General features: G+C 42.1%; 2 protein-coding genes across 8 annotated transcripts in view; one reads left to right on the plus strand and one right to left on the minus strand.

The window, feature by feature from the left end:
- LOC103141206 (low-density lipoprotein receptor-related protein 1-like) overlaps positions 1-6,666 on the plus strand; it is a 76,585-nt gene extending 69,919 nt beyond the window's left edge. The window contains exons 75-89 of one of the 2 annotated variants that reach the window (XM_016673637.1): positions 195-499; positions 592-770; positions 1,066-1,172; positions 1,273-1,392; positions 1,489-1,665; positions 1,754-1,894; positions 2,022-2,195; positions 2,866-3,027; positions 3,458-3,629; positions 3,862-3,963; positions 4,040-4,116; positions 4,193-4,286; positions 4,427-4,465; positions 5,107-5,251; positions 5,442-6,666. In XM_016673637.1, coding sequence (XP_016529123.1) covers positions 195-499; positions 592-770; positions 1,066-1,172; positions 1,273-1,392; positions 1,489-1,665; positions 1,754-1,894; positions 2,022-2,195; positions 2,866-3,027; positions 3,458-3,629; positions 3,862-3,963; positions 4,040-4,116; positions 4,193-4,286; positions 4,427-4,465; positions 5,107-5,251; positions 5,442-5,579 — 2,132 coding nt within the window. In that variant the 3' untranslated portion in view covers positions 5,580-6,666. The remainder of the gene's footprint in view (positions 1-194; positions 500-591; positions 771-1,065; positions 1,173-1,272; positions 1,393-1,488; positions 1,666-1,753; positions 1,895-2,021; positions 2,196-2,865; positions 3,028-3,457; positions 3,630-3,861; positions 3,964-4,039; positions 4,117-4,192; positions 4,287-4,426; positions 4,466-5,106; positions 5,252-5,441) is intronic. The other variant, XM_016673638.1, reaches the window with a different exon arrangement.
- A 300-nt stretch (positions 6,667-6,966) lies between these two features.
- Positions 6,967-26,293, minus strand: part of fmnl3 (formin-like 3) — a 39,512-nt gene continuing 20,185 nt past the window's right edge. The window contains exons 5-27 of one of the 6 annotated variants that reach the window (XR_001662687.1): positions 25,097-25,180; positions 24,561-24,707; positions 22,888-22,996; positions 22,636-22,712; positions 22,126-22,219; positions 21,148-21,222; positions 20,792-20,902; positions 20,546-20,695; positions 19,885-19,986; positions 19,292-19,646; positions 18,893-18,970; positions 18,675-18,799; positions 18,039-18,241; positions 17,655-17,958; positions 17,483-17,563; positions 17,259-17,388; positions 17,020-17,180; positions 16,759-16,860; positions 14,576-14,668; positions 14,339-14,462; positions 12,743-12,857; positions 12,121-12,165; positions 9,652-9,669 (exon numbers count right to left, since the gene is read on the minus strand). Coding sequence is in view for 5 of the 6 variants with exons in the window: in XM_007556571.2 (XP_007556633.1) it covers positions 12,766-12,857; positions 14,339-14,462; positions 14,576-14,668; positions 16,759-16,860; positions 17,020-17,180; positions 17,259-17,388; positions 17,483-17,563; positions 17,655-17,958; positions 18,039-18,241; positions 18,675-18,799; positions 18,893-18,970; positions 19,292-19,646; positions 19,885-19,986; positions 20,546-20,695; positions 20,792-20,902; positions 21,148-21,222; positions 22,126-22,219; positions 22,636-22,712; positions 22,888-22,996; positions 24,561-24,707; positions 25,097-25,180 (2,797 nt within the window). In the remaining variant the exon portion in view is untranslated. Of the gene's footprint in view, positions 9,670-12,120; positions 12,166-12,733; positions 12,858-14,338; positions 14,463-14,575; positions 14,669-16,758; positions 16,861-17,019; positions 17,181-17,258; positions 17,389-17,482; positions 17,564-17,654; positions 17,959-18,038; positions 18,242-18,674; positions 18,800-18,892; positions 18,971-19,291; positions 19,647-19,884; positions 19,987-20,545; positions 20,696-20,791; positions 20,903-21,147; positions 21,223-22,125; positions 22,220-22,635; positions 22,713-22,887; positions 22,997-24,560; positions 24,708-25,096; positions 25,181-26,293 lie in introns of all 6 variants that reach the window. The other 5 variants (XM_007556573.2, XM_007556571.2, XM_016673639.1 and 2 more) reach the window with 5 other exon arrangements.

Below are 26,293 nucleotides of genomic sequence, written 5' to 3' on the forward strand. Positions count from 1 at the left end.
CTGGCAAAGCAGCAACGAAAGTATCCGCCCTCTGCAGAACAAACGACTAGATGTTGTGGAGGATGAGCCAACAGTTATGAAGATTGTTCTACTGATTGGAAAAATGCACCAAAATATATATATAAAAAACAAAACTGTAAAACCTAAAAGATTTTAAGAATCGCTGCTGTACCTTCTTCCTCCGCTCCTCCAAGGCATGAACAGCAGTCGACAGATCCTATACATAGCTGACGACAATGAAATCCGCAGCCTGGATCCCGGCATGCCCAACTGGCGCTACGAGCAGATCTTCCAGGGCGACGCCAGCGTGCGAATCGACGCCATGGATTTGCACGTCAAAAGCAACCGTATCTTCTGGACCAACTGGCACACTGGCCGCATCTCCTCCTACGAGCTCCCGGAGCCGTCCTCGTCCTCATCCTCGTCCTCGTCCTCGTCGTCCTCGTCAAACTCTCACGGCAACCGCCGGCAGAACGAGGGCGGCATCACCAACCTGCAGGTAAAGCTTGTAAACAATCTGAAGATGTGTCGCTTTAGAAAGAAAAAAAAAAAAAAAAAAACGTTGCTAAGTTTTTTTCTGTTCACATCCAGATCAGGGAGCTGAAGATGCCCCGTGGCATAGCAGTGGACTGGGTGGCAGGAAACCTGTACTGGACAGACTCTGGTCGAGACGTGATCGAAGTGGCTCAGATGTCGGGGCAGCACTGCAAGACCCTCATCTCTGGCATGATAGATGAGCCGTATGCTATTGTAGTGGACCCACAAAGAAGGTCAGAGAGATGCCTGATTTATAATCTATACTACCTTGTACTGGTACTCTTAACTTTTTTTTTTTTTGTCATGTTACAACAGGAATCTTCAGTGTAGTATTGAGGATTTATTAGACAGACAAACACAAAGTAGTCTAAAATGTTTGAGTAGAGCTGAGAAGGTGCTTGTGTTTTATAATTTGACCAATATCCGATCAAATGTGGGAGAATTTAAAGATGTACTAGGACTTTTGCACTCATTTTTTCAATTTTGCCATATTTCTGAGCCTTGCGACTGTGTGTTGTGTCTCTTTAGCACCATGTACTGGGCAGACTGGGGAAACCATCCTAAAATCGAGACGGCTGCCATGGATGGCACTCTTAGGCAGACTCTCGTTCAAGAAAACATCCAGTGGCCCACAGGTCAGCGCCGTTTGAGCGTTGAATGATCCTTTCAGGTCCAAAATGTTCCAAACCGATGAAAGCCCCTTACATTTCTTTCATTTTCATTCTGCTGCTGCAGGATTAGCCGTGGACTACTTCAACGAGCGTCTTTACTGGGCCGACGCTAAACTCTCGGCCATCAGCAGCGTTCGCCTGGACGGCTCAGACCCCGTCATCGCCGTCTCTGGCATCAAAAACCGTTGAGTCGCACGTCTGAGTAGAACCCAGAATACGTAACGCCGCCACATCGGTTCATTGCCTGAATGCTTTTCTCCCGTTTTTATCTTATTTTCAGACCTGCTTCACCCTTTCAGCATTGATATCTTTGAGGACTACATCTACGGTGTCACGTACATGAACAACTTTGTCTTCCGGGTCAACAAGTTTGGCAAAGGCCCGATGGAAAACCTCACAACAGGCATCAACCACGCCACTGACATAGTTCTGTACCACCGATACAAGCAGCCAGACAGTGAGTGGGGAATCATCTTTAAGCCATAATTTGCACTTTTACAGACACTGAAGTCTCTTACTTGGCGTGTAATTTATTTCTGCACCAGTACCTAACCCGTGCGACAAGAAAAAGTGCGAGTGGCTGTGTCTTCTGAGCCCCAGCGGCCCCGTTTGCACCTGCCCCAACAACTACGTCGCTGACAATGGCACTTGCGTGGAGAGACCGAGCCCCACCTCGTCATCTTTCAGTAAGTCCAAGCATACATATCACTCACATTATGCGGCATCTCATCTATGGTTTAAAAAGAAGAAGAAAAAGGGGTTTAAATGCTGCATTATAAATGATGTCTCCACCCTCCTGTACTCTCTCTGCAGCTCCTCCATCAGAGCCCTGCAGCATCCAGTGTCTGAACGGCGGGAGCTGCTTCTTCAATGCCTATCAGGTGCAGAAGTGTCGCTGCCAGCCCAGCTACGTTGGCGCGCGATGCGAGGTCAACCAGTGCAGGGACTACTGCAAGAACGGAGGCACCTGCACCTCTTCCCATACAGGTAGACTCATTCGGTGTGAGGATTTCCAGCCAGACATAAATATACATAGATAAATCTATGTCTGCCTATGTCCCCCCCAAAAAAGAAGTTAAATTCGCTAACAGTTAATTGAGATTTATCCATGTTTTTTTTTAAAAGCAGAACAATCATTCTATGGGCTGCGGTTGCCTTTAGAGCAGGTAGTGATGACTTTATTCCTGGAACGTTTAGTTTGTGCATCTTTCGTTTTCTCAAAACGTCTGAAAAACGCATTTACAGCCAAGATTGGTGTAAATAAAACACTGGCCACCGTCTCTTTCTTATTTGTTTCTCTTATTAGAAAACAATCTTAACTTAATTTAGAATCTGTTTCACATCAAAATCACAAAATTATTTCATTTGTAATTAACACAGATAACAAATTCAGGTAGTAAAGTTTATTTTCTTGAAGAACTGCAACTCTTCAAGCAGTTGTAGTGAATTAGTTTGACATGTATTGAAGACTAGAACGTGATTTTTTTTTTCTTACTTTGTTTAATTTGTTGTGTGTGATAAACTCACTCGCTTTGAGTGAAAACTAAAATAAAAATTGGGGCGAGAATGAAGTCGGTGATTGTAATCGTACTTTTTTCAGGAGGGGTGACGGGGATTATCTTGAAGCTCCTGTTTAACAACTGAAATGGTTCTGCAGGCACACCGACTTGCAGATGTCCCAAAGGCTTCACAGGGCCGAACTGCAACCTCCACACCTGCCAGGATTACTGCCTGAATGGTGGCAGCTGCTTGGTCAGCATGGGCAACCAGCCAACCTGCAGCTGCAAACCCGAGTACCAAGGAGACCAGTGCCAGTACAGTAAGTGGCAGCACCTCCAAATAAATTCTCTTCCAAGGCATCGAGGTTATAGATAGTTTGTGCAAGGGATTTAGTGTTACTTTTTAAATAAAGAAATATGTCATATTTAATCAAATGTTTAAGTTAATTTTATTCACAAATTGAAAATGACACTCAAAAGTGTGACGGATAACTGATTACTTTTCAGTTCTCTTTTGAGCAGCGTCCTTCTAAACACAAGAGTGGAGGGGAAAAAAACTGTTTTCCACACTTTCTGTGCTCTGGCGTTTAGACATTTCTGTTTGCCTACATTGCAAAACCCACAGGAATTAAAAAATAAATAAAAATTCAGACTCTAGTCTGTTGAGTGTCAATATTTACTTAAACTGAACTGTTTTAAAGTTGCAGTGTGTGGTTTATTCTTCTCACCAAGCCCTCTTTCTTTCATCAGGTAAATGCGAAGGCTTCTGTCAAAACGGTGGGACGTGCTTGCAGACCTCCAACGGCACCAAGCTGTGTCAGTGCCCCACCCAGTACACGGGACACCAGTGCGAGCTCGACAAGTGTCAGTTCTGTGGAGACGGCAAGTGTTTCACGCAGCGCACCGGGGAAATCGCCTGCAAGTAAGGAAGCTGAGGAGACAGAACTCTAGAAAGACAAAAAAAAAAAAAAAAAAAATCTTAACTTTACACACAAATTTGAAGCTTTCATTTCTGTTCTTACTTTTAAATTATAATTTTTTTTTTAAGTAAATGAGCTTTTCTGTGATATTCCACTGGTTTCTTTTCTTTTGTTTTGTTAAATTGCTCACTTTATAACAAGCTGAACTCTCTCTCTCTCCACGTGTCCATGTAGCTGCACCAATGGTCAGACCCACTCCACCTGCTACAGTTGTTTAGACTACTGCGCTCACGGCCAGTGTTCATTCGACACCCGCACTCAGCTTCCTACATGCAGGTAAGATCCGTATCCAAACCCGTGACAACCCCCTCCTCCTCTTCTGTTTGTCTGACTCCCTGGTCGTTATTATCAGGTGTCCTTCTGGATGGTCAGGATACCGATGTGACGTTGCGTCTTCCTCTGTGGATTCTTCTGATGCCGCCAGTGGTGGTAAGTCGATAAACGCCTTGTGCTAACAAAAAACTGCCCTTTGGTATCGTTTGCTCACGCTGTTTGCTCCTCACAGTTTCCGCCTCCGTTGTGATTCCAATCCTCTTGCTGCTGCTGCTGGCGCTGCTGGTTGTTGGCGCCATCTTGTGGTACAAGCGGAGAATGCGTGGGTGAGTACTGAATTTAAAAAAAATAAAGAAAAAGCATATATTTTTGGGGGGGGGACTCGACTTCCATTTTTCATCCTTTTCTCTCCAGCTTCTCTCTCTGCGTTACATTCTGATAACAGCATCTGTCTCCTGTCTCCCAGGTTTCTGTCCTCGGGCAAATCTCGCTCTCAGTGCTCGCGGTAACTCGATAGGGCTAAATAATTCCCCCGTAGCTTCTCCTTTCGATATAGTGTGGATATATAGTGACTTTGCTTTTTTTTTTTTTTGTCCATTTCATTTCTCTATTCTTTAAGTCAGTTTGTATTTGCTTGCCATTTCCCCGTTTGCCTCCTAACCACCCCTGTGAGGGATTCCCCATCAGCAGCTGCATGGGGAACTGAACTTTTTACACCTTTTCACCATCTCCATAACTTTTCATGTTGTGTTTAAGTGTGTAAATGTCGGCCTTTATGTGCTTGCAAGGATACTCTTCAGCTGTGAATTTATATAAAATAAAAAAAAATAAAAATGTTCAGAAGCTGCAAAGAGCTGGATATTTGCAACGTCCAGCATTCTCTGCAGAAGACATGCTGCTGTATACCTGATCGTTTTAATCAAATGGCCTTTTTAAAAAAATAAAAAAAAATTAAATAAAAAGGCTCATTTGACCTTAAATGATTGTCTTGTTTGTATGAGCTGTGTAAAGATAGTTACGTCAATACCTGATTTCATTTAACTTGTCTCCCTTTTGGCTTTATTTGACTCGCGTTTTCTCCCGAAGAGCTGCAGATTTTATGCTTTTGAATAAAGACGATTGATGACGGCGTTTCTCGCTCTGCAGCGCAAAGGGATTCCAGCATCACCGGATGACAAACGGAGCCATGAATGTTGAGATCGGGAACCCGGCCTACAAGATCTACGAAGGAGATCCCGACGACGACGCCGGGGAGCTGCTAGATTCAGACTTCACTTTGGACCCAGATAAGGTAACGACGGAAAAACCCTCTGGAGAAATCATTGAAGCTAGATAAACCTACAGGCAAACCTCCACTCACCTGAATATCTTGGAAAAGATTTGTTTTAAATAAAAAAAAAGTTCTGAATTAAGCGCTCTAAATCTTGCCTTCTGCGTCGTGTAACAAGATGAGCAACCTTGTAATCTCGTGTGCCCGGCAGCCCACCAACTTCACCAACCCTGTGTACGCCACCCTGTACATGGGCGCCCACAACAGCCGCAACTCTCTGGCCAGCACGGACGAAAAGAAGGAGCTTCTGTCCCAGGCCGACGAGGACATGAATGACCCGCTGGCGTAGAGCTCAGCCGGGATTGATCTCTGCCGACGTCGCCCCGCCTCGTCCGACCCAGAGCTGAGCCAGCGAGCTCCCTCTTTTTCTCTCACACTCTCTCTCTCTATCATCATATGCCTTTACCAGCTGAAAAGAAAAGCAACAAAGGAGAAAAACAACCGCAAGAACTCTGTACAAAATGTATAAAAATGAAGGACTACTTTTTTAAGTGATTGCAGTATTATATTTTGTTCCTTGACATAGAAAAAACAAACAAAAAAAAATAACCGGTGAGGGAAAACAAACCATTTTATAGACGTTTTATCGGTTCTTTTTAATTTTGTTCACTTCCTCTTTACATATAGCCACTACCTCTGTGCAAATGTAAAAGATGGAGAGAGACACGGCTGTGGAGCAGATGTCATGTTTTTATTTTATTTTTTTTTTTTTTGGGGGGGGGTATGAATTGGGCTGGGGGTGGCAGAGGGGGGAGGAGCAAGGGAGTATCGTTCCATCCTGGAGGAAGAAGTTGCCAAGTGTTTAGTTGCTCAGAAGAGTAATGTCAGTGCTCACCACGAATGCTTCCTGGATGCTTTCCACTTTAGATGTGCATGTTTAGTTTGCTGCCGGAAGGAGACTGACGGAGGAATGCACACCGAGGACTCAGCAGCTACATTCAAGTGATTGTCTTTTACCTCCTTGCACAGACTAAAGTTATATATATATATAAAAAAATCTATATTTCCATATATATAAAAAAATATATATATATGAATCTATTAACAAAGTGTCTTGAAAATATTACCCAGGAATACAAACAAACAGTAACAAATAGCAGTCTGTACTTTTTTAACATTTTATTTTTAAAGTCCTTGTGTAATCTTTGTCAGCAACAATGAATGATTCAATTGCAGTTTTTTTTTTTTTTTTTAGCGTTTAAAGAGGATGATTGTAAGTCCACATTCCTGGATTTAACAGAAAAAAAAGAAGAAAAAAAATCCAGGAATGGCCATCTGTGGCCTTGGGTTTGTTTTATTATTTTTATTCTTTAGATATCTGTGGGACGTGATGGGAGCGGTGACACTGCTCCACATAGTTTGTTTTAGAAGGGGGGGGGGAAGAGGCAAAATTGTCTGAATTCACTGAAAACGAGCAGAGGTTGCATTTTAGGTTTTTTTTTTTTTTCTCCGTTCCTTGTCTTTTGATTGTACACTTTCAGGAAAGGCCAGGGAGACCGACTGATGGTACGACATGTGTGAGATTGAATTTTATTTTATTTTTTTTTTTTAGGTTTAACTGTAATTTAGCTAAATGCTCAAAGAGCATCCATTCCAAGTAGCGAGACTGATTCGTTCCTGATGAGCGTTTTTTTTTTTCTTTTTCTTGTTTTGCTTTGCTGCTAACCTTCTGTTTGTCTCAGTGTTGCACACTGTGCTGCTTTTTAAAACCATCAGCCATACCTGCCATATCACACCGTGTGGTGCTCAAACTCAAAACACACACACACACACACACACACACACAGAGGAACGTCTGGCTTTACCCTTCACTTAACAGTATTCATCACCTTTTTAAGTTTTAACATTCTGTTCAAAATGACTCGTGTAAACTAGAACAATCATGTCTAATTTGGTTGGAGGATTTCTTTGGTAGCAAAAAGCCCACAGGTTTGTGGATCTGATTGTTATAATTTTATTTTATTTTTTTGATATAAGAAATTAAATGGATTTTTCTAGTAGAAATGTACAATGGCCCTGTCTGTCATTTGGAGAGAATCTTAGTTGATCTTAAGAAATAAAACACAAAGATGTAGAAATTGTTTGAATGTTGCTTCGTCAAAGAAAGGAAGCCAAAAACTTTTTTTTTTTCCATGACCCTGCAGTCTGATGAAGGTTCTTATTCAACATGTTTATTAAACAGAAAGTGTCACCTTTCAGGCACTTGATGATCCCAGAAATATATTTTCTTTCTCTACAAAGAACATTCCTTGATTATTTTTTTTTAAAATTTACATTAATAAAACCTTTCTTGTAAAGAATAGTGTCTCATACTATTTTAAGCCAAAGCATGTAGTGTAAGAACAAATCATTTGCCATGACTTAAACAAAAGCTTAGAAACACACACGTACCGATGCATCTTAGTAAATCAGAATATCACGAAAGCGCTAATTGATTTCAGGAATTCAATTTAAATCCATGAAAAAACAAGCAGATTTTTTTTTTTCTGCGCGTTTATTCCGTTTCTTGGAAAATCTGAAGAATTAAATTGACTCAACAGAATTTTTTTTATATAGATAGAATATGCAAACATATAGCTACAGTTATAGACGACCAGCTAATCTGAAGGAGTCACCGATGTACAGACTGCCGTATCCCAGTAAAATAAAAAGTTGGAAGGAAGGAGAACGGTCGGAAGATCAGGTCCACAGGCATCAGAGATCGTCACTGGCTTCTAGAAGATTCTGAATCAAAGCTCAGTTTGGGTCGGCGCTTCAAGAGAAACCACACACAGACGACTCCAGAGCCCCGAGTTACGAGAGGTCCGGGGGTAAAGGTTTCACAGGTGGTGGTGATTCGAAGAGCTGCGTTGTCTGCTGCCCAAGTCCAAAGTCCGTGTGGCCATCTGTCAGGATATTTTAGAGGATACTGGGCTTTAAAAACCTCACGTTGCTGACCCTCCTGCCCTAAACTGCGAGAGAACCAGAGTATGGCCAAGACGAAACGGCAGATCCAATCATGCAGACGAGCTGAAGGACGGAATTGAAGCAGACGGTGTTTCATTGTTGTGCTACTAAACACCGAGTTCCTATACTGTACACATTTCTACATTAAAAATCTTTTTTTGTTGTTGGTCAAATATTCTGATTTTCCAAGAAACTAAGTTTGGATTTCTTTAGCTGCGAGCCACAATCGGCAAACCAAACAGAAATAAACACCTGAAATATAATGTTCTGTGTGCAATCGATCTATGAGTTTCACATTTTTAATTGACATATTGAAATAAACTAGATTTTGATCATATTCTAATTTATTGAGATGCATCTTATGGCCAATATCTTCCACATCGTGTGTGTAAATCTGGAGACCTCCTGGCAAATAAGTCACTTTCAAAATGCCACCTAAAGTGTGACAGGAAGTGTTGTCAAGATACATGAAGTAACATTCAATTGTTTTTCTTTTTACATTTGCTTGGATAAACCTCCCCCCCCACCCCCCAACCCCAAGTATAACTTATGTCAGATTATTTTACTTGAAGGGTAAATATTAGAAATCACTTTCTAGGTGTTGATAAAGCCTGATTTTCAGCTTACATATTGTGGGTATTACAAGGCTGCAGGTAAGAGCACAAGGCTGAAAAAAAAAAAAAGTACAATCTTCACCAAATGAAGTAACAAATTATGGCTGACATACAACAATAACACTGTTTACACAAAAGGCACTTCTTAAGAAAGATATGATTGGAGACATTTTGGTTGGACTAGCTTCACCTAGAAGAACCAGGAAACGTTTTCCTCTCGAGTACGACCCACAACAAACATTCCTCGACATCGGGTCTCGACTGAACACGACGAGAAAGACTTGGCAAAACTCTAATAAATAGTCCGCTAGAGTCCGATTATGGAGGATTGTTCTGCAAATGTCTTTGAGGCGGACTGAGCCGGACGTTTTCGGGACCGCCTCCCGGTCTCACTCCTGCAGTCGAGTAAGGAAACGGGTTCTGGAGGACTAGTCTCACCTTTGCCGCAGTCGCCTTCCGACCGAACTGGTCTGACCTTCAGCGCCGGCACAGCAGGGAGGGTTGGAGGAGAAGCATCCTCATTGTGCTTGGTTAACGATACCTGCCTGCTGAAAGTGGCTGCTAAGGAGGACCTCCATAAATAAATAAATTATTCAGCCAAAACAAGAGCTCTGCCCCGTTCCTCCCTTTTTAGTCCTTTTTTTTTTTTGTGTGTGTGTGTGATTTGCAACCTTTCAGGGGTTGAGAGGGACCACTGGGACACAGGGACAAGTGTTATAAAGGGAAGGGGGAGTATAAGTGGCAGGTGAGTGGTTTAGGGTCTCTTCCACCCGCTCCGGATCAAGGCATCCACTCGCAGGAAGGGCTGGTTTCGGAGATCTGTGAGTAGGTGAGGAAAGAGGGGTGAGAGACAGGGAGGAGACGCACACGTTAGACGACTTGGAGGTCAACCCTAAAAAAGGTTCGCTTCTGCGTTTTCAAGCAGCAACAAATGCAAAAAGACGAACTCAGTTTCCATTTTGTTGAATTAACCTTGAGGAACGGTTTGCTCTCTGACATTTGGTCGAGTTCAGCTTGTGTGCAACCCTACAGAAAGCCGTCCTTCATAATTATCATGAAGATGAAATAACTGTTACTTTAATGATTAGAGAATTATTAGCTGCTGCGCTCATTTCGCTCAGGTGTTTTCAATAAAATGGCAGCTGAGTCTTTACATCATCAAAGTTCAGCAAAATACACACACATACACACACACAGTGCCTTGCAAAAGCATCCTTACCCCTTTTTTGCATTCTCAACCACAAACTTCAATGTACTGGGACATGAAAATAAATCAAGCGGAATAGCAATGATACACGTTTGTCAAAACGTGTTCACCTCCCAGCAGAATGAGGCTGCCGCACTTTACGGTTGCTCTAATCCTGTCTTTTGCTCATTTTAAGAGCTTTTAGTCCAATAATTACTTAACTCCACCCCTGCCTGTCCAATAAAATCTGGAAAGTTGCTAATAAGTTACACAAATGACCCTGTAGAAAGCATACATACATCCAGCTGAACATTCAACATTAGCATTAGATACAGGCAGAGTGAGTGGAGATAACGAGTGGATGTTGAGGACTTCATTCATTTCCTATTTTCTGGCATTTCACTCAGACAGGAAAAGATCCTTTAGTAAGTAAATCAAAATGTTACTTCTTGTTTTCTCATTCAGCTCATCTTTGGTGCAAAGAGGCACAGTTGATAGTGTTGACACTTTCAAAGTATGAAACTATTTGTTGCATTTTTACACAGGCTGTAGGTTAACACTAGGATTTAATTAAAAAAAAAAAAAAGAAAAAGAAAAGGATGCTTCAACTAGGACTTCCTTTAAGAAAAGATTCACAGTCCAGCAAGTCCGAGGCATACGATGGAGTATGAAAGCGAGACTGAGACAATTTTTTTTTTCTAATTATGAGAATGAAGTCATAACATAACGAGAAAATAGTCATAATACTAGCAGAATAAAGATAGAAGATAGTTGTAAAATAAGAAAATAGTTGTTTAATGAGAAAAAAGCTCCGACAACTATTTCAAAGTCCTGCTGCCAATTGTGACTTCATGACATGACAAAAGATGAAGTATTTCCTCATTTTTAAAATCGATACCAAAATAGAAACGTCGCGCGTTAAAATGCTCAACATTTGTCATTTTAAAAGCAGTGCTGCTACAAGGCTTCATTAAATTACAACTATATTCTTGCATTATTACAACTCGATGCTGGAAATATTATGATTTTATTCTCATAATATTACTCAATTCAGCTTATTAATATAGTGGCAATTGACAAAAACAAATCATGACTTTATTATCATAATATGAGGACTTTTATTTTATTTTTATTTTTTAATTGTGAGAATAGTCTGGCCCTAATCTCTGTCGTAAACCAGGAGTTTGAAAACATGATTACAAGAACCTCAGCACCAGCCTTCACAACACTGTGTCCATGAAAGTGGACTCCACCACTTCACTCACTGCTGAAAGCAATGGTTTCCTCTGGGGGGGCTGAGTGCAAATGTACGCCACACTTTGTGGTTGTCAAATGGCAAAATGTGGAAAACTTCAAGGGGTATGAATACTTTTGTGAGGCACGACACCCGAATGAGAGCATAAAACGATCCAACAAGTAGATGAAAGATTCCCATAACCTTGAATTTCATCAATACAACAAAAGACAAATTCAAGGCTTTGGGGATGCAGAAAGAGCAACACTTCAATGCTAACAATGCACTGCTTACGTTACGGTGATCAACAAGCTTTTTAGTTGGTCAACTAACTTAGAAAACAACGTTTAGGCCAATAGTCGCTTTTGACATAAAAAAACAAAAATCAAAACTGTGTTATTAAATGAATGTGCATTTCTACTTCCCCATGCCTGCTGACCAAACAGCTGTTGAGCACGCTGCAGAGGACAGTTAGCAAAGACAAACATGGCGGACGTGGTAACACCAGACGACATGCAACACATTTTAGAGAGGGATGAGGATGACCTTCAGGCGACATTTATTAAACTTCACCTCTGACAGGGAGGAGGAAAGTCAGATTTTATGAGTCAGTTGAAAGTTAGGGCATATTATGTCTCGTTTATGCACCATTACCTGGCTTCAGCGTTAGCCGTCTTTTTTTTTTTTTTTACTTTTTTCCTGTGGGAAAATACGTTTTAGTGCTGCAAAGCTGTTTTTCTTTTTTGTTTGTTTGTGTGAAGCACTAGCTGAAGCAGCTGACATCACTTGTAGCAGCACACAGGCCTGAGGGCCAAGCGGGCCGGGTTTCAAGCCAGGCTACCTTCCTTACCCGCTCTTTAGGAGTGGGAAATACTGTCATTAATCTTCTTTTCAGCTGGAGGGAGGGTGGAATAAACAGCAGCGGTTGAAGAGGGGAAGGGGGGGCGGAAAAAGTCATACATTAGCCAGAAAACCAAACACCAAACAAGTTAGTCTCACTGGATAAAACTGGCGTTTTTAAGCCAAACCTCTTTCTATTCAGGATTACATGAAAGTGCCTTACAGAGCAATATATGCCATGCATGCTGTATGAATGCTTATTTGCATTACTGATTGTAACATAAGTGTGTCAACAAGGTTGTTTTTTTTTTGGTTTTTTTGTTCATTTATAAGAAAAAGAAACAAACAAACAATAAAAAAAAACATGTCGACATTATTTTGCAGCTGCTTCTCTCAAATTCCAACCCAAGAGGTTTGGCTGCCTCCTATCACCAAACGCCTGATAGAAGCCATCTTGAAAGAAAAAAACAAAAAAACAAAAAACAAAACAAAACTCAAGCAACCGAAAGAAGACGGCCCAAGTTAGTTAACAAGGTTGTTGTTGTTGTTGTTGTTGTTGGAGGTGAGGGGGATAGGGATCATGCTTCATGCACAGTGGGGTTAAGAGTCATACGGGGAGACACCTGGACAACCTTGGCATTAGAGAGAGGGAGGGCTAGCAGTTGGCGTCGTCGCAGAGGTTGGCTTCACAGAAGAACCGTGAGCCGCGTTTAGCAGTGCGGGCCGTGAAGGGCACGCTCTTCAGTACTGGGGGAAGGAGGGGCGGGAGGAGGAAGAGAAGAACACGTCACACCTGAGACACTGACACACTGCCTTTTGCCCTGGGGAACAAAACTGACTTCATATTATGTAGAAAATGAGTAAACCTGCAACAAAATGAAATCAACATTCTGGAATCCATTGCTTTAAAAAAAAATAAAATAAAAGCCTTATACTCTATGAGGGTAAAATGAGAAAAAAATAAATCTCAGATTTTAGTTGGGTTGGTCCTTATTGTGGCTCAATAGGCATGGGCTGGTGAGAGATTCTCACAGTGTGGACGTTTTGTAAAAAGAAACAAAATACCACAGCATGGCCGTATTAAAGTTAAAGGTTTAATCAAAAACGTATGACGCAACGTGTCATACGCAATGCAACAATAACTTCTACTGTTGCTAAAATTTTATTGCTGTTTTTGTTAAACTTAAATATCTAGAATATTTCAGTTCTTTTGACTTAAAATATAACCAAATGCTTCGTTTTATAAGCAAAACAAGGCTTTTCTGTTTTAAAGGTTTGTCCTGCTGATTCCAGTGTAACCAATATCTTTTTTTTTTCCCTAACTGGACTATGAAACAAAATTTGTAAATGTGCTGCAGGATTCTTTGATAGAAGAAATGGATTTGAATCCAACAACAACAAAAAAGATGCGATTACAAAACATTCTTATTTAGACGTCACATTATATGTCCCTGACTTTTACCAGATTTGTATTAAACAAAAATGAATTTATTGAAAAGGGAAAATGCGTCTTATGGATCACTGATCAGGGTCGATTGGTAGATAATAATTCCTGACCAATCAACTGGTGGCTCTTTAAGGAAAACTGTAGCTGAAATCTACCATCAGTGCACAGGAACAATAAGGAGGATGACCTATTCACTATATGCTTCATGCAACTGCAGAAAACTCAGATGACTATCACTTTCTCTGGCATGTAATTAAAAGGGATTGTAACCATAGCAACAGTTTAGTGGTTTTGAAATCCTTTTTAAACTTTTAAAACTCTGCTTTAGGTCAATTCGCAGTAACCGGCCCATGCCTACTGCCCAGTGATTAAAAGCCGTTACTGACATCGTAAAAGTTAATACTGATGCAACATTTAGATTATCGACATCTTAGAGCGTGATTATGGATTACAACAAAAACATCACTGAGCGCACACCGATGCTGCAGAAGCAGGGGCGGTGGGGAGCGGGTTTAAAGACTTTTGCACCAAATTGCCCATCTGACAGAAAAACACTCTAGTGTCGTAAATTTCCCAGCTGGCCGGACGCCTCGCTATGACGCAGCCGGTAACTGTTGCTATGCGCTGCTGTGCTCCAGATGTGCTGGTGTCTGCAGTATGTAGCACAAGGTGCACTTCAAAGGAGCTGAGCAGTCGATGACCACAGTCATCCTGAGCCTGGGAACACCGGGGCGGCTGCCGGCACCCACGTGGGGCCCTTTAATGGTTCTTTCTGGCCCACCTGTGATGATGTCCTCGATGGTGCCGTCTTTGCCCTCGTACACCGGTCGATGGTCTTTGGCTTGCCGCTTCCGCAGCTCTGCGATCAGCTCCTGCTGCTGGTGTCTCTTCTTTTGCGCCTGGACCTGCGTCAGTAGAGAGGATTTAGGCTTTTCTGACGGTTCTTCTGTTTTTTTGTTTTTCTTTTAGCACAGGGTAAACTTTGCAGAAGACTCATCCGGCTGAGCTTGGACTGTACCTTGGGGTCATGCTGTTTGGCCTCCTGAGCCAGTAACTTTTCTCTCATGGCTTCCTCTTGTTTTTTCTTCAGTTCGTTTTCTTCCACAGCATCCTGTTGAGATGGGGAAATATTGGAGGGGGGGGGAGGGGATGAACTCAAATAAATCCAAGTCAACAGATTTATGTGGCCCATTTTAGCACAAGTTCAGAATTCCAACATAAACAGGGAAGGCATGCGTCACATATCTTTGTGAAACAAAACCTAAATAACTGCAGAAACCGTACTCAGGGAAGCAGATGAGAACATTTCTCCTTTTTTATGATTGTTTTTTTTAAGTGCAATCACCTTTTATTTTCACATTTATTAACTCAATAACTCCATTACCACACAACACACTAATGACAAGTTTGAAAAAAAAAAACCTATGAATAAAAGAAAAGCTAAAATCCACTTTGTGCATCTAATAACGTGAGAAAACTGGCTGTGAGCATCACAAGATCACAAACATGACATAATCTGTCCTGCCATGTGTTTGTGGGCAGAGAGCAGCAATTTGGACCAATCAGTGGCCCACACATGCAGCCAATGGTGGGCGAAAACATTCAGCAGTCGCAAATTACTCAAAGGACATGATCTATGCAAAATGCATTATGCCAACCAGCCGTCATAAAACTTTAAATGTGCAGCAAAGGTATTAGCGTTTCTTCAAATAACTAAAGTAAAAACTAAGTGATAAATGTTTTTTTTTTGTTTTTATGAAGATAAAAAAAAAAATCCAAGTGTGTTGTGTATTATTAAAAAAAAAATGCCTTCAGGAGTCATCTCATTAGTAAACAGTGAACTATCCGTAAATTAATGTGTTGAGGCATAAAAGGTTTGTTGGAGGACATTCATGAACAAATTGCATCATGAAGACAAAAGGAACAAACCAGGGAGGTCAGGGTGAAGCTGTGGAGAAGCTTAAAACAGCTTTAGTTTATGATTTAAAAACAATAAAGCTTTGAACAATTCATAAAGCGCTCCTCAGTCCAAGGTCAGAATAATCTGATACAACCGTAAATCATCTAAATAAGCTAGCAGGCTGTGCAAACAGAGCAATTAACCAGAGAGGAGGCCAAGAGGTGACTCGGGAGGAGCTGTAGAGATTTGCAGATACCGGAGAGTAGCACGGAAAAAAAAAAAAGAAAGAAAAAAAAGCCACTGTTGAAGGAAAGCTAGCGGACGTGCCGTTTAAAGTTGGTCACAAGCCACACAGAGGACACAGAAAGCAGATCGAAGAACGAGCTCAGCTCATGCATGGTGGAACACCAACACTGCAAATCACACTGAACCCAACACCACAATGGGTGGTGGCATCATTATGCCGTTGGCATACATTTGTATCAAAGATCCAAGAATCTTAATGCAAATATATGCCAAACATTTCCTGATTTTAATTAGTAAAATGTTTTCACTTCACAATTATGTGCGACTTCGTGATGGTCAATACAAAATCCCAATAAAATAAAGTGTAGGGTTCTAAGGGAGTGAATACTTATGCTATGTACTTTATTTTTTTAAACATAATTTTATGGAGGACATTGTGGGACAAAATCCAAAGGTTTTATAAAACATTGAATAAATTAGATTGATTAAATTTCCACTATATTGTGTTTTTTGTATTCACCTAAAACTTTAAACATCATTTTCAGGGTTCTGGTTTAGCATTGAGACTTTATCCCAACGAAATTCTGGATTGTTGTCAAGGTTACCTCGTGTGTCCCTCAGTAAGGACAAACCCAATAAATCTGGACTTACTGTCCAACTCTCTACGTGAACTCAAACAGACACTTGTGCCCTTAAATCTGTGTCTTGTACATTTCCTTAAGCAAATCCCATAAATCCAGTCTGAGAACAATCCCAGGATGTGTGTTGTGTGGCGGGGCCTGGGCGCGGCTGTCCGGGGTAAAAGCTCAGAGGTGGGGGTGTGGGGGGGCAGTCTAAACACCACAGCTGCAACTCTAAAGTCAGCCCCAGCTGGCCTTTCCTGTTATTTGCCTTCAGACTACACGCCACGTCCTGTGGCACAAAGAGGCGGCCAAACTCTGCTCCTCTCCGCTCCGAGGCGGAGCTTAAAACAAACAGGGAACTTCCCAGAAGGCCTGCAGAGAAGACTGCGGCGTGTCAGCACACAGAGGCGAGAGGAGGTCGCCGGGGCTCACCTTGTAGGCCTTGATGAAGCGCACAAACACGGGGAAGAACACCGAGGGCGGAGTCGTCTTGGCGCTCTCCCCGAAGTAGCTCACCACACTGTTGAAGGCTTCCTAGAATCGACGGGGAGGAGAGTGGAAGCGCAGTTTGTAAACACTGTTGAGTCAGGAGCAAACAGTGGTTACGTGCGAGACGTCAGAGAGCTGAAAGCGTGTTTTGTTTCCCCCTGCAGCATCTCTTTGGATATTTAGTGTGAGCTTTAGAATCAGTACCTCTGCCGTCTTGGCGTCCCGCTGCAGCTTGTCCAGCTGCGGATCGCTGGCCTGGACGAAACCTTTCAGCACCGGATGGTCATGGAGACTGCATTCCCTTCGGATCAGGTCCATGCCTTTGCCCAGCTCTCGAACGTCAAGCAGCACGTTTTCCAGAGACACTGCACGCAGTTCGCGCAGGTCAGCAACTTTAAAGCCTCATCGACTAAAAACTCCGTAAAGGTTTGGAGCTTACTCACCCGCCGCAGCTTTATCCACAAAGTGCAGTTCATTGTAGAAGTTGGCCAGTTCTGTGTACTTCTCCTTCACAATGAGAGCGATGTAGTGGAGCAGAGTCATTTTCCTGTCTGTGGATTTTGTGTCCAGCAGCTGCACAGCAAAAAAAAAAAGATCATCATCAGCAAAAAAACTAAAACTACCAAGCAATATGCTGTTGGCTGGATTTTCCTTGTTTTAAACTCACCAGATCAAGACTTTGCAGCTTAAAGCCATAAACACTCCCACGTTTACTGCTGTTCATGTAGTTTCCCAAAGCTAAGATGATCTAAAAGACAAGCGGAGTTCTAAGTTTTTATTCCCCAGCCAAACAAACAAACACAAGCCGCACAAAAGCCACTACGGAAACCCTCGCCAACCTCGAGCATCCTCTTCAGCTTCGGCGAGGACTTCACCGAGCCAGACGCAGCGATGATGGCGTTGAGCTGCGGGGTGAGCATGCCGACGCTGTCCGCAAAGTTCCCGACAAAGGTGATGATGTTCATCCTCTGGGTGAGCCGCTCGATCTTGCTGAACAGCAACATGAAGCGGTCCTCCTCGGCCAGCTGGTCCAGCGGACGGCGCTCGCGCTCGTACTGACGGAGCACCTTCACCTCCGCCTCGGTGGGCAGGAAGCGCATCAGGCACTCCACAAAGTCCACAGGCAGAGCCTTGAGGTCGAACCTGCAAAAATAGCAGCGCTCATTTGTACCTTGTCCAGTGCGTAACCGTTTTGTTTTGTTCAGCTTATTGGAGATGCGTACTTCTCAATTGCTCTGCAGATCTCCTCTGTGGTCTTGTTGGCTTTTCGCAGCGTGATGGCCAGGTTTTTAGACCGATTGGCGTCAAGCAGAGTGACTTTGTTCACCGCCTTCTGAGAGACTTTACTCTTGGTGCAAGAAAGAGCCACAACAGGGCCCTGGGCTCTCGTCTTAAACAACTCCTCGAACCTCTCCAGATCCAGCTCCTGCATGAGAAATACGTCATGCATTCTGATTCTAAACGGATACGAAAGACCCATTTCAAACCCTCCACACTGAGTGCAACTAAACCATTTTCACCTAAGTATTAAAAAAACACAGAGAGGACAAAATGTGCTACAGAAGATGATCAGAGGTTCTAATAGCTTTTATGCAGCAGTCCCAACTTTATTTTACAAAGGGTTTAATAATGATTTAGCTCAGAGGAATCTGCCTTTTAGCCACTCACCCAGATTTACATTACCACCACAAATATTGAGCAGGATGATAAGGAAGATGTTTTTTTTTGTTGTTGTTTTTTTTAAATCAATTGATCTGTAACTGTTTCTATCTTCTTACCGCCTCCAAAAACATTTTAAACCAGAATGTTAAAAAACCCCCCAAAAAAACAACATGTAACAAAGTCTCTTCTGGATGTACCTCCAGCACACGTTCATCATCGATCTCGTTGAAGACGGTGCCGTTGATCTGATTGGGCTTCAGGGCCGTCCAGTTAAATACGGGCAGACGGAACTTCGTCTTGATTGGCTTCTTGATCCTGATAGCTGTGGAGGGGGGTTTTAAACACACAAGTGATGTTAAAACAGGCTGTAAATTGTTAGAACCATCCAAAACAAAGAACATTCCATTGATCTCACCTGACAGACCCAGGGTCATGATGACAGAGGGAGAAGCATCTGGCAGTGGAGGAGGAGGAGGCGGTGGAACCGGAACAGCTGTGATTAATGCAGAAACTAATATTAGCTGTGATTAATGCAGAAACTAATATTAGAACAGTATGCGCTATATTTCCACTGGTGTAACTTTTCTATTCAGTGCAAAATATTTATTTTGCTCCTAAATCAAACATGGTCTAATAATGTAAATAACTGAAAACACAGGAAAATGTTTGTTGTTGTTGTCCCCCCAACCCCCATTTCCTGTCTGGGTCAGCTGCACAGTGCTGTGACCCGTCACTTTGCTCTGGCATGAAAGAGCTGAAACCAGATGCTCTCTGAGAGCGTAAAGTAAAACAAGAAAACTTTCACATGCATCACCTGAAGCAGAAGGCAGAGGAGGAGGAGGTGGTGGAGGGGGTGGAGGAGGCGGTGGAGCTTCACTCGCGGGTGGCAAGCTGGTGTCTGGTCCTCCGGGTTCTGTCAGCCCAGCCGAGGAACCGAACATCAGCTGGCCGACGTTCCCCAAAGTGATCCCGACCCCACCACCCCCGCCGACGCCCAGCGGCTCGATGGAGATGTCGCCGTCGGGCTTCTTGTGCAAACGGATGGTGCCCTGCTGCTCCAGCTCCAGCAGCCGCCGCTCGATGTTGACCTGCCTCTGGAACGCAGCATCCTTCTCCTTGATCATCCTCCTCAGGGTGTTAACCTGGGTGTTGGTCGACTCGTACGTCTCCTGAGCAGCCACCGGGGGGCAGTAAAGAGCACGTTATGAGGGCTCTGGCACTTTATAGAAACATCCTGTTTCCTTGTGACCTCGTTTTTTTTGTTTTTTTTTTTCCTTTCTTTTCATTTCAGCTCATCTCAAACAGATTTACTAAAATAGGAAACTCTCAAAGCCACACTTAGGCAAAACGGCAAAAAATAAAAAATAAAAAAATAAAAAAAATTATACCATAGCAACTAGAGCTCACCCGTATTACTTGCAGGTCTTTATCTTTCTGGAGTAAAAGCTTCTCCAAATCTGCGACTTTCATCATCGTTTCATTCTCCACCTCCAGCAGCTTCTCAGTAACCTGAGAAGACGACATGGAGAGAGTAACAGGGTGATGAGAGGGCATCTTCCCCAGCTCCGCTCCCTTCTGGACGCCGCATCATCAATAAGAAATGAGATTATAGCCAGCAGAACGATGCAGCACGATCATGACACAGCTTTTAGTTTTGATTTCGATGGCGTTACACGTGCTGCTCTGGAATGCACCAAGAATCTTCACTCTGATCTTCCCCCACCATTCCTGGCCCCTGACAGCAGGGTTTGTTATGAAATTCCTCAAATGATGTCAGGACTGCCTACGACCTTCTCCCAAGTGAAGGAGGCCTTTAGCGCAGCGGCGTGGGATTGGAAAAAAAAAAGAAAAAAAACACACTGAACACAGCGTGGCAAGGACAATAATAACTTTGTTCCTCACACACTATTTTCCCGCATTCCCCCCACCCAATTATTATCTCCAACCAGTTGTGAAAAGCAAACACAGAGTAGATTTCTAATTACCACATGGAGACAGCCAAGTTAAGTAGGCACAACACCGGGCACCGAGAGCAGCGCTGGTGGTCCAGACTGGGTGGTGCACTTACATGGGACAGGTGCTCCTCCAGCTCCTCCACCTTCTCCAGAGCCGCGTTTTTCGTCTCGGCGTCCTCCAGGAGGCCACCCACGTCAAACACGTTGTCCAGGTAGGCCTGGATCTGCACTGACAGCTTGTCGCTCTCCGTGTGCTTCGATTTCTGACGTTAACAGGGCCGGTTAGGAATCAGCGGCACCTCATGTACGATCTCTGTGAAGTTTTAAATGTTTTGGCTCGAAATGAATGGTTTCCTTACCTCTAGGTATTCATCAAGTCCCAGCTTGGTGAATTCAAACTGCAAATGGACTCTGAAGTTCATGTCTTCGACTGAGTGGACCACGATGTTAATAAACTGCATGCACGCAACCTAGGCCACAAACGCAAACAGACCGAGACTCCATTTATACCTGGTACTGTGATCTGTATCTGGATAATGACACCAAATCCACGGAGTCTTCCATTAACATCTGCCATTAAAATGAGTTTTTACTTGTGTAGAGATGCCAGTACGAACCGTATTTTAAGTTAATGCCAACTAGAAACGGAGTATTTGATCAAAACCTATGTTGATACTAAAAGAAACATGTAAGGGTAAAGGACAGCTTCTCCTACCATGAAGTCGATGTTTCCCTCCTCGCTACGAAAGTAATCCATCAATCTCTCGAAGCGATGCTTCTCTTTACAAACCTGAAATGAAAAAGGTGCAGCGACACAATTTTTGTGACAAGTTTGTAAGAGAGCAAATTTGTGTCTTTGGCGTTTTGTGTTATGCCACATGCCAGCAATAACAAACAGTCTATTACGTTTAAGTTTGGTCTTATGCTCATTATAAACAATAATTTGCATGTTTTAAATGTATAAAAAGTGCTAAAATGCTAAAATTCACATTAAAAAGTGCTTTAAAAAAATAATAAAAAATTATATATATATATATATATATATATATATATATATATATATATATATATATACACACACACACTGCTCAAAAAAATAAAGGGAACATTTCACTTTAATTTTGTGTGTGGCTGCAAATCCAGGCCTCCATTGGTTAATAAATTTGATTTCCATTGATGATTTTTGTGTGATTTTGTTGTCAGCACATTCAACTTTGTACAGAACAAAGTATTCAATGAGAATATTTCATTCAATAAGATCTAGGATGTGTTATTTGAGTGTTCCCTTTGTTTTTTTGAGTAGTATATATATATATAATTTATTTTTTTACTTTCACTATCCCTAAATTTATATCCATGGCAATATGCAATACTGTATTTTGAAGACAGACAATTTGAGAAACGTCAATTTCTTTCCGCAGGGAATTCCATCTTCTATGCAATGTTCTTTAATTTTTTTTACAAATCAAATTTAAAGTTAGAAATTTCAAATAAATAATTTTTTTATGCTCATAAAAAATGTCCGTAATAAATAACTTTTTTTTAATGGACTTTTATTAAACAGTAACCTGCTGTTCTTTTAGAAAGCAGTAGATGGCGGTAGTTTGAACCCCCTGTCCTAGATTCTAGATTAAAAACACACAAGTAGAAAGAAGCAGGTCTCTTATAATTAGTTCAAAATTGCACTAAGCACCTCTTTGAAGTTATCAAAAGCTGAAAGGATGATTTCATGACCTCCTCGAACAAGACAGACAGCAGCAAGGAGCTCGAGGACCAACGCTTTCGTCCTGGAAGTGCAAGAGAATCTCATAAATACAAGACATTCTAAACTAACACTGGAATATAAAGCTACTCTGAAAATTCTACAAAAAACAAATATTAATATAAAGAACATTAAAAAGTTATAAGTTATAATCCACATCCAGTATTAAACAAAACTAGTTGTTTTTTGTTGTACTGATTTTCAAACGTTTGGTCTCATACTCTTCATTATGAAGTGGTCAATCATGTGGTTCACCACTAATCTTTCTTTAGTAAACATTCCTTTTACAGCCTGCAAGCGTGCCTCTGATCCTCGACTTCAGAGAGAAGCCGAGCCCCATAGAGAATGAGGAAGCATATCGGATGAGCTGGCTGCACGGTTTCACCTATTGTTCAGCCCGGCCTGGTTGTGGAGGGGCCCCGGGGCTCCACAGGTTCTTACCGTGGGTTCTTATTGTTCAAGCTGAGAGCGATTTCATTGACAGCATGTGCATGAGACATGACCATATTGAAGCCATACTGCATGGAGAGACAGAGAAACAGACAGTGAGCAGGATGTGGTAAGAAAAAAAAAGAAAAAAAAATCTCTGTGTTCAACACTTGACAGCACAGGAAACGCATCATCCCATCCGTGTCAGACTGTGCACCAAGCAGGACCGTGCAACGTGAAATGCAGGTGCAGCCGCTTGTATACCTGATAGTTCATGATTGCTCTCAAGCACATGATGCACACGTGCACATCATCTTTTTGGCTCACGAGCCTCGAGTTCTTGATGGTTTTGCTGTTTGAAACGGATCCGTAGCTGCAACAGATGGAATAAAGTTACAAGTTGAAATCTTCCAGCAATTTATTCGAGTTCATGATTATTATATATATGCATATATATGTATATATATATAGATATATGTTCCTGCTGGTTGTCTGCCTTCCTAAAGACTTGGTATGAGAGTGGCTCACAGAAAGCGAGAAAATTACAGAGAACAGGGACTGGGAAAAAAAAACACTTTTTTTGAGGTCGCAGATGCATTATGGGAAACGTTTGGTTTCCTTTCTGCTGCCAGGCGACCGAAATGTGAGATCACATACACAGCTGTTATGCAAAGTCATCATATGTACAGTACATACACTTTTGCTTCACGCTTTTACGTTAATTTTTTCTGGTCTATTCATTAATATCTCAATATGTACAGGTGCAACTCTGAATTAGAGTCAAATGAAAAAGTAATTTATTTAATTGATTAAATTTAAAAAGTGAAACACGTTTATAATAGTAAAATCATTACAAAAACATGTCTACAAAAAGGCTTATTTTGGCATAAATTGGGTTCGATGAGGAGAGGAATATAACACGAGACCCAAAAAATGAAAAAAAGTTTTAGTATAAAAATGTTGACCGACCGAACAATATGGTTATGTAATACATTAGCGGTGGACCCAAAACCCTTGGAGCTCTACTGCACTACTCATCAGTCCAAAAGTCCAGCACTATTCACAATTGACTCAATTCTGTTAACCCGATTGCTTGGCAACTTTTGTTTTACTGTACTTTTTCTGTCCACTTAGCTCTCCATGTTATGTTTGGATACAGCACTGTGAAAGCTTCTACCACAATCCGTTTTTGCTCTACGGATCATCAGAATCCATCATTGTGCCGACCTTAACACGGGGGGAGCAGAACGTTTCTGTGTTGAAAATATTTTGTCTTCCTTTTTGGTTTGATGAGATTCTGCAATTTTTGGAAAAACCAAATTCTAGGTTTTTGTAAATGTAAGCTATGATCTTCTACACTTACAGAATTAGATGTATTACCCTTGTGTGTAATGAAACTATATAATGGATTCACTTTTTTTAACTGAATTCCTGACATGTAATTATATATTCGATCATATTCTAATTTATTGAGATGCACTTTTTACACAAGGTTATACTAAAGCAGCTTTTATCTAAAATTTTACATTTATAAAGCCTCATATTTCACTCAAATATGCATTCTCGTCACCCCTAACATCTAACTTTTCTTCGTCTCCTTGGTATGCTGCAGTAATGAGGAGTAACTGCCAGACATATGCTGCTGCTAACAGCTGGCTCTCATCTGTAGACAGAGAGGATGCACATCTGGCTGGATGAGCCATTAACAATGAGAGACACAAAGTTCTAAAGGTCAAAGACGCTCAGCTTCTATGTTTGGTCGAATTTATGCACAACGAGACTGAGAAAGCGATAACCTAACCCCATAACTTATCGAAGCAGACTCCTGAGAGACAACAGCCCCGAGACTTGCATGCTAATTCATGTTTACAGCATTCAAGGGGAAAGCACAGAGGGCCAACAGGAGGGCGAGCTAAAAGCGGGGGAAAGTTACGTACCGCAGGACAGACTGGCGGGCAGAGCGCACCAGCGTGTTGCAGAAGGGTTGGGCGCCCGTATGGTGCAGATCCTCTATGGACCTGCTCCATGATTTAGCTTTGTCCAAGAATCCATCCTCCCCATTTTCCAGCCCCTCAAAATCCAACCTGGGCCACGCACAGACAGACAGAGGAAGCCAACAACAGAGGCACAGGGGAGGGAGACGAGGGATGAGGGAGGCAAGGTTAGCGAGGCAGCTTGGTAGAAAGCCAGGCGTTATCAGGAGTACCGAAGGACGGGGAAGCTGCATGATGAAGCTTAGCACAGAGATTCATTTCAGGCAACATGTAGCTCAAAGCTAAACCATGTAGCAACTGTCCAGATGTACATTCGCAGTGCAACAAAGCTTTTAAAACGGTCCAAATAGAAGACATTTCAGATGCACAGGCAGCGTCCCCACAAGCTCTACAGGACGCGGCAGCTGGATTCCAGGCCAATCCCAGTTCCTCAGGAAAGGTTTTAGACAGGAGAGGTGTGAAGGTGTGGGTGTACTCACATGACAGCACACTGGGCAAAGGAGAGGTACTCAACCAGGACATCAAGACCTCTGTTTTCATCATTGAGGAACTCCCTGACCCACCTGTGATGCATAAAAACACAGAGGGGTCACCAAACTCAGGAACACGCCTTCACGCTACACTTTGAGATCTGCTCTTGACATTTTAATCGCACAAATACAACGAACAAGTAAGAGAGACAAAAACTCTAGAAAGAAAAGGGGAAATGTGAAAGATTTAAGGCAGAACAAAGGCTGCAGAAGATGAAACCAATTCTTCACAATTTACAAAATGAGATGTTTTAAAAAGGCTGTGCACTAAAATGGCTCAGTGCAAGAGTAATGTATTGAATTATGGATGCTATATGTATATAAATACTGTAGCTACAGTGTATGTGTGCAATTAAATGCAACACAATCCAATCAAGTGTCTGTGGCAAGACAAAAAAAATGTTTATAGATGCCATTCTGTCACTACATAGAACATAAAAGTTTTTTTTATTAATTTTCTGTTTTAATTCTTTAAGACATGATAGCCCCTATTCCTGCCATTTCTTATGTGCATGTGTCACATGATAAGGTCAAGAGGAGAAAAGTCTGGACTACAAATTAGCTGCTTTTATGTAGTTCATGATCAGACTCTTCTACAGTTTTATTTGGCCTTTCCTTTCAAGATTACAACTTTAAACAAGGTTGACAGTTTTCAGAGTTTCCTTTGCAAAAGGGGGGATTTTTAAAAAAAGTGCTTTCAGCTTTGTTTCAATAACTTTTCAGCTCGTCTACAACCCGTCAGGTTAAATGTCACACTGCGATTCTTCCAAATTCTATAAACTCTTAAAGCAATTCTTGCGTTACGCCAAAGTATACATGGCAACACAACTAGAGTAACACCAGAGAAATGCTGAGGATATTTTCTGAGACGTTTTCCCCGGCCAGAGAGAAAGAATCGGGGGGGAAAAAGGTCCATGGAAACAAAATGCTTCAGATTTCCAGGGATAGAAACCAACTCTAAACAAAGGAATTCCCATTGCACCCAGCGAAAGAATGCGGAGGGCATATGGCAGAGAAGTGGGCTCAGGTCGAAGCCCCTGACACTCCACAATATTTAGTCTGCCTCCCCCGCAGACCCCTGCTCAGCTCCTCCCCGTTCTCTTCAGGAAACTTCAGGGGGGCAGGATTTGGGTAAAAGGTTCTTAA

This window comes from Poecilia formosa, unplaced genomic scaffold, assembly GCF_000485575.1.
Source record: "Poecilia formosa unplaced genomic scaffold, Poecilia_formosa-5.1.2 Scaffold80, whole genome shotgun sequence".
Lineage (NCBI taxonomy): Eukaryota > Metazoa > Chordata > Actinopteri > Cyprinodontiformes > Poeciliidae > Poecilia > Poecilia formosa.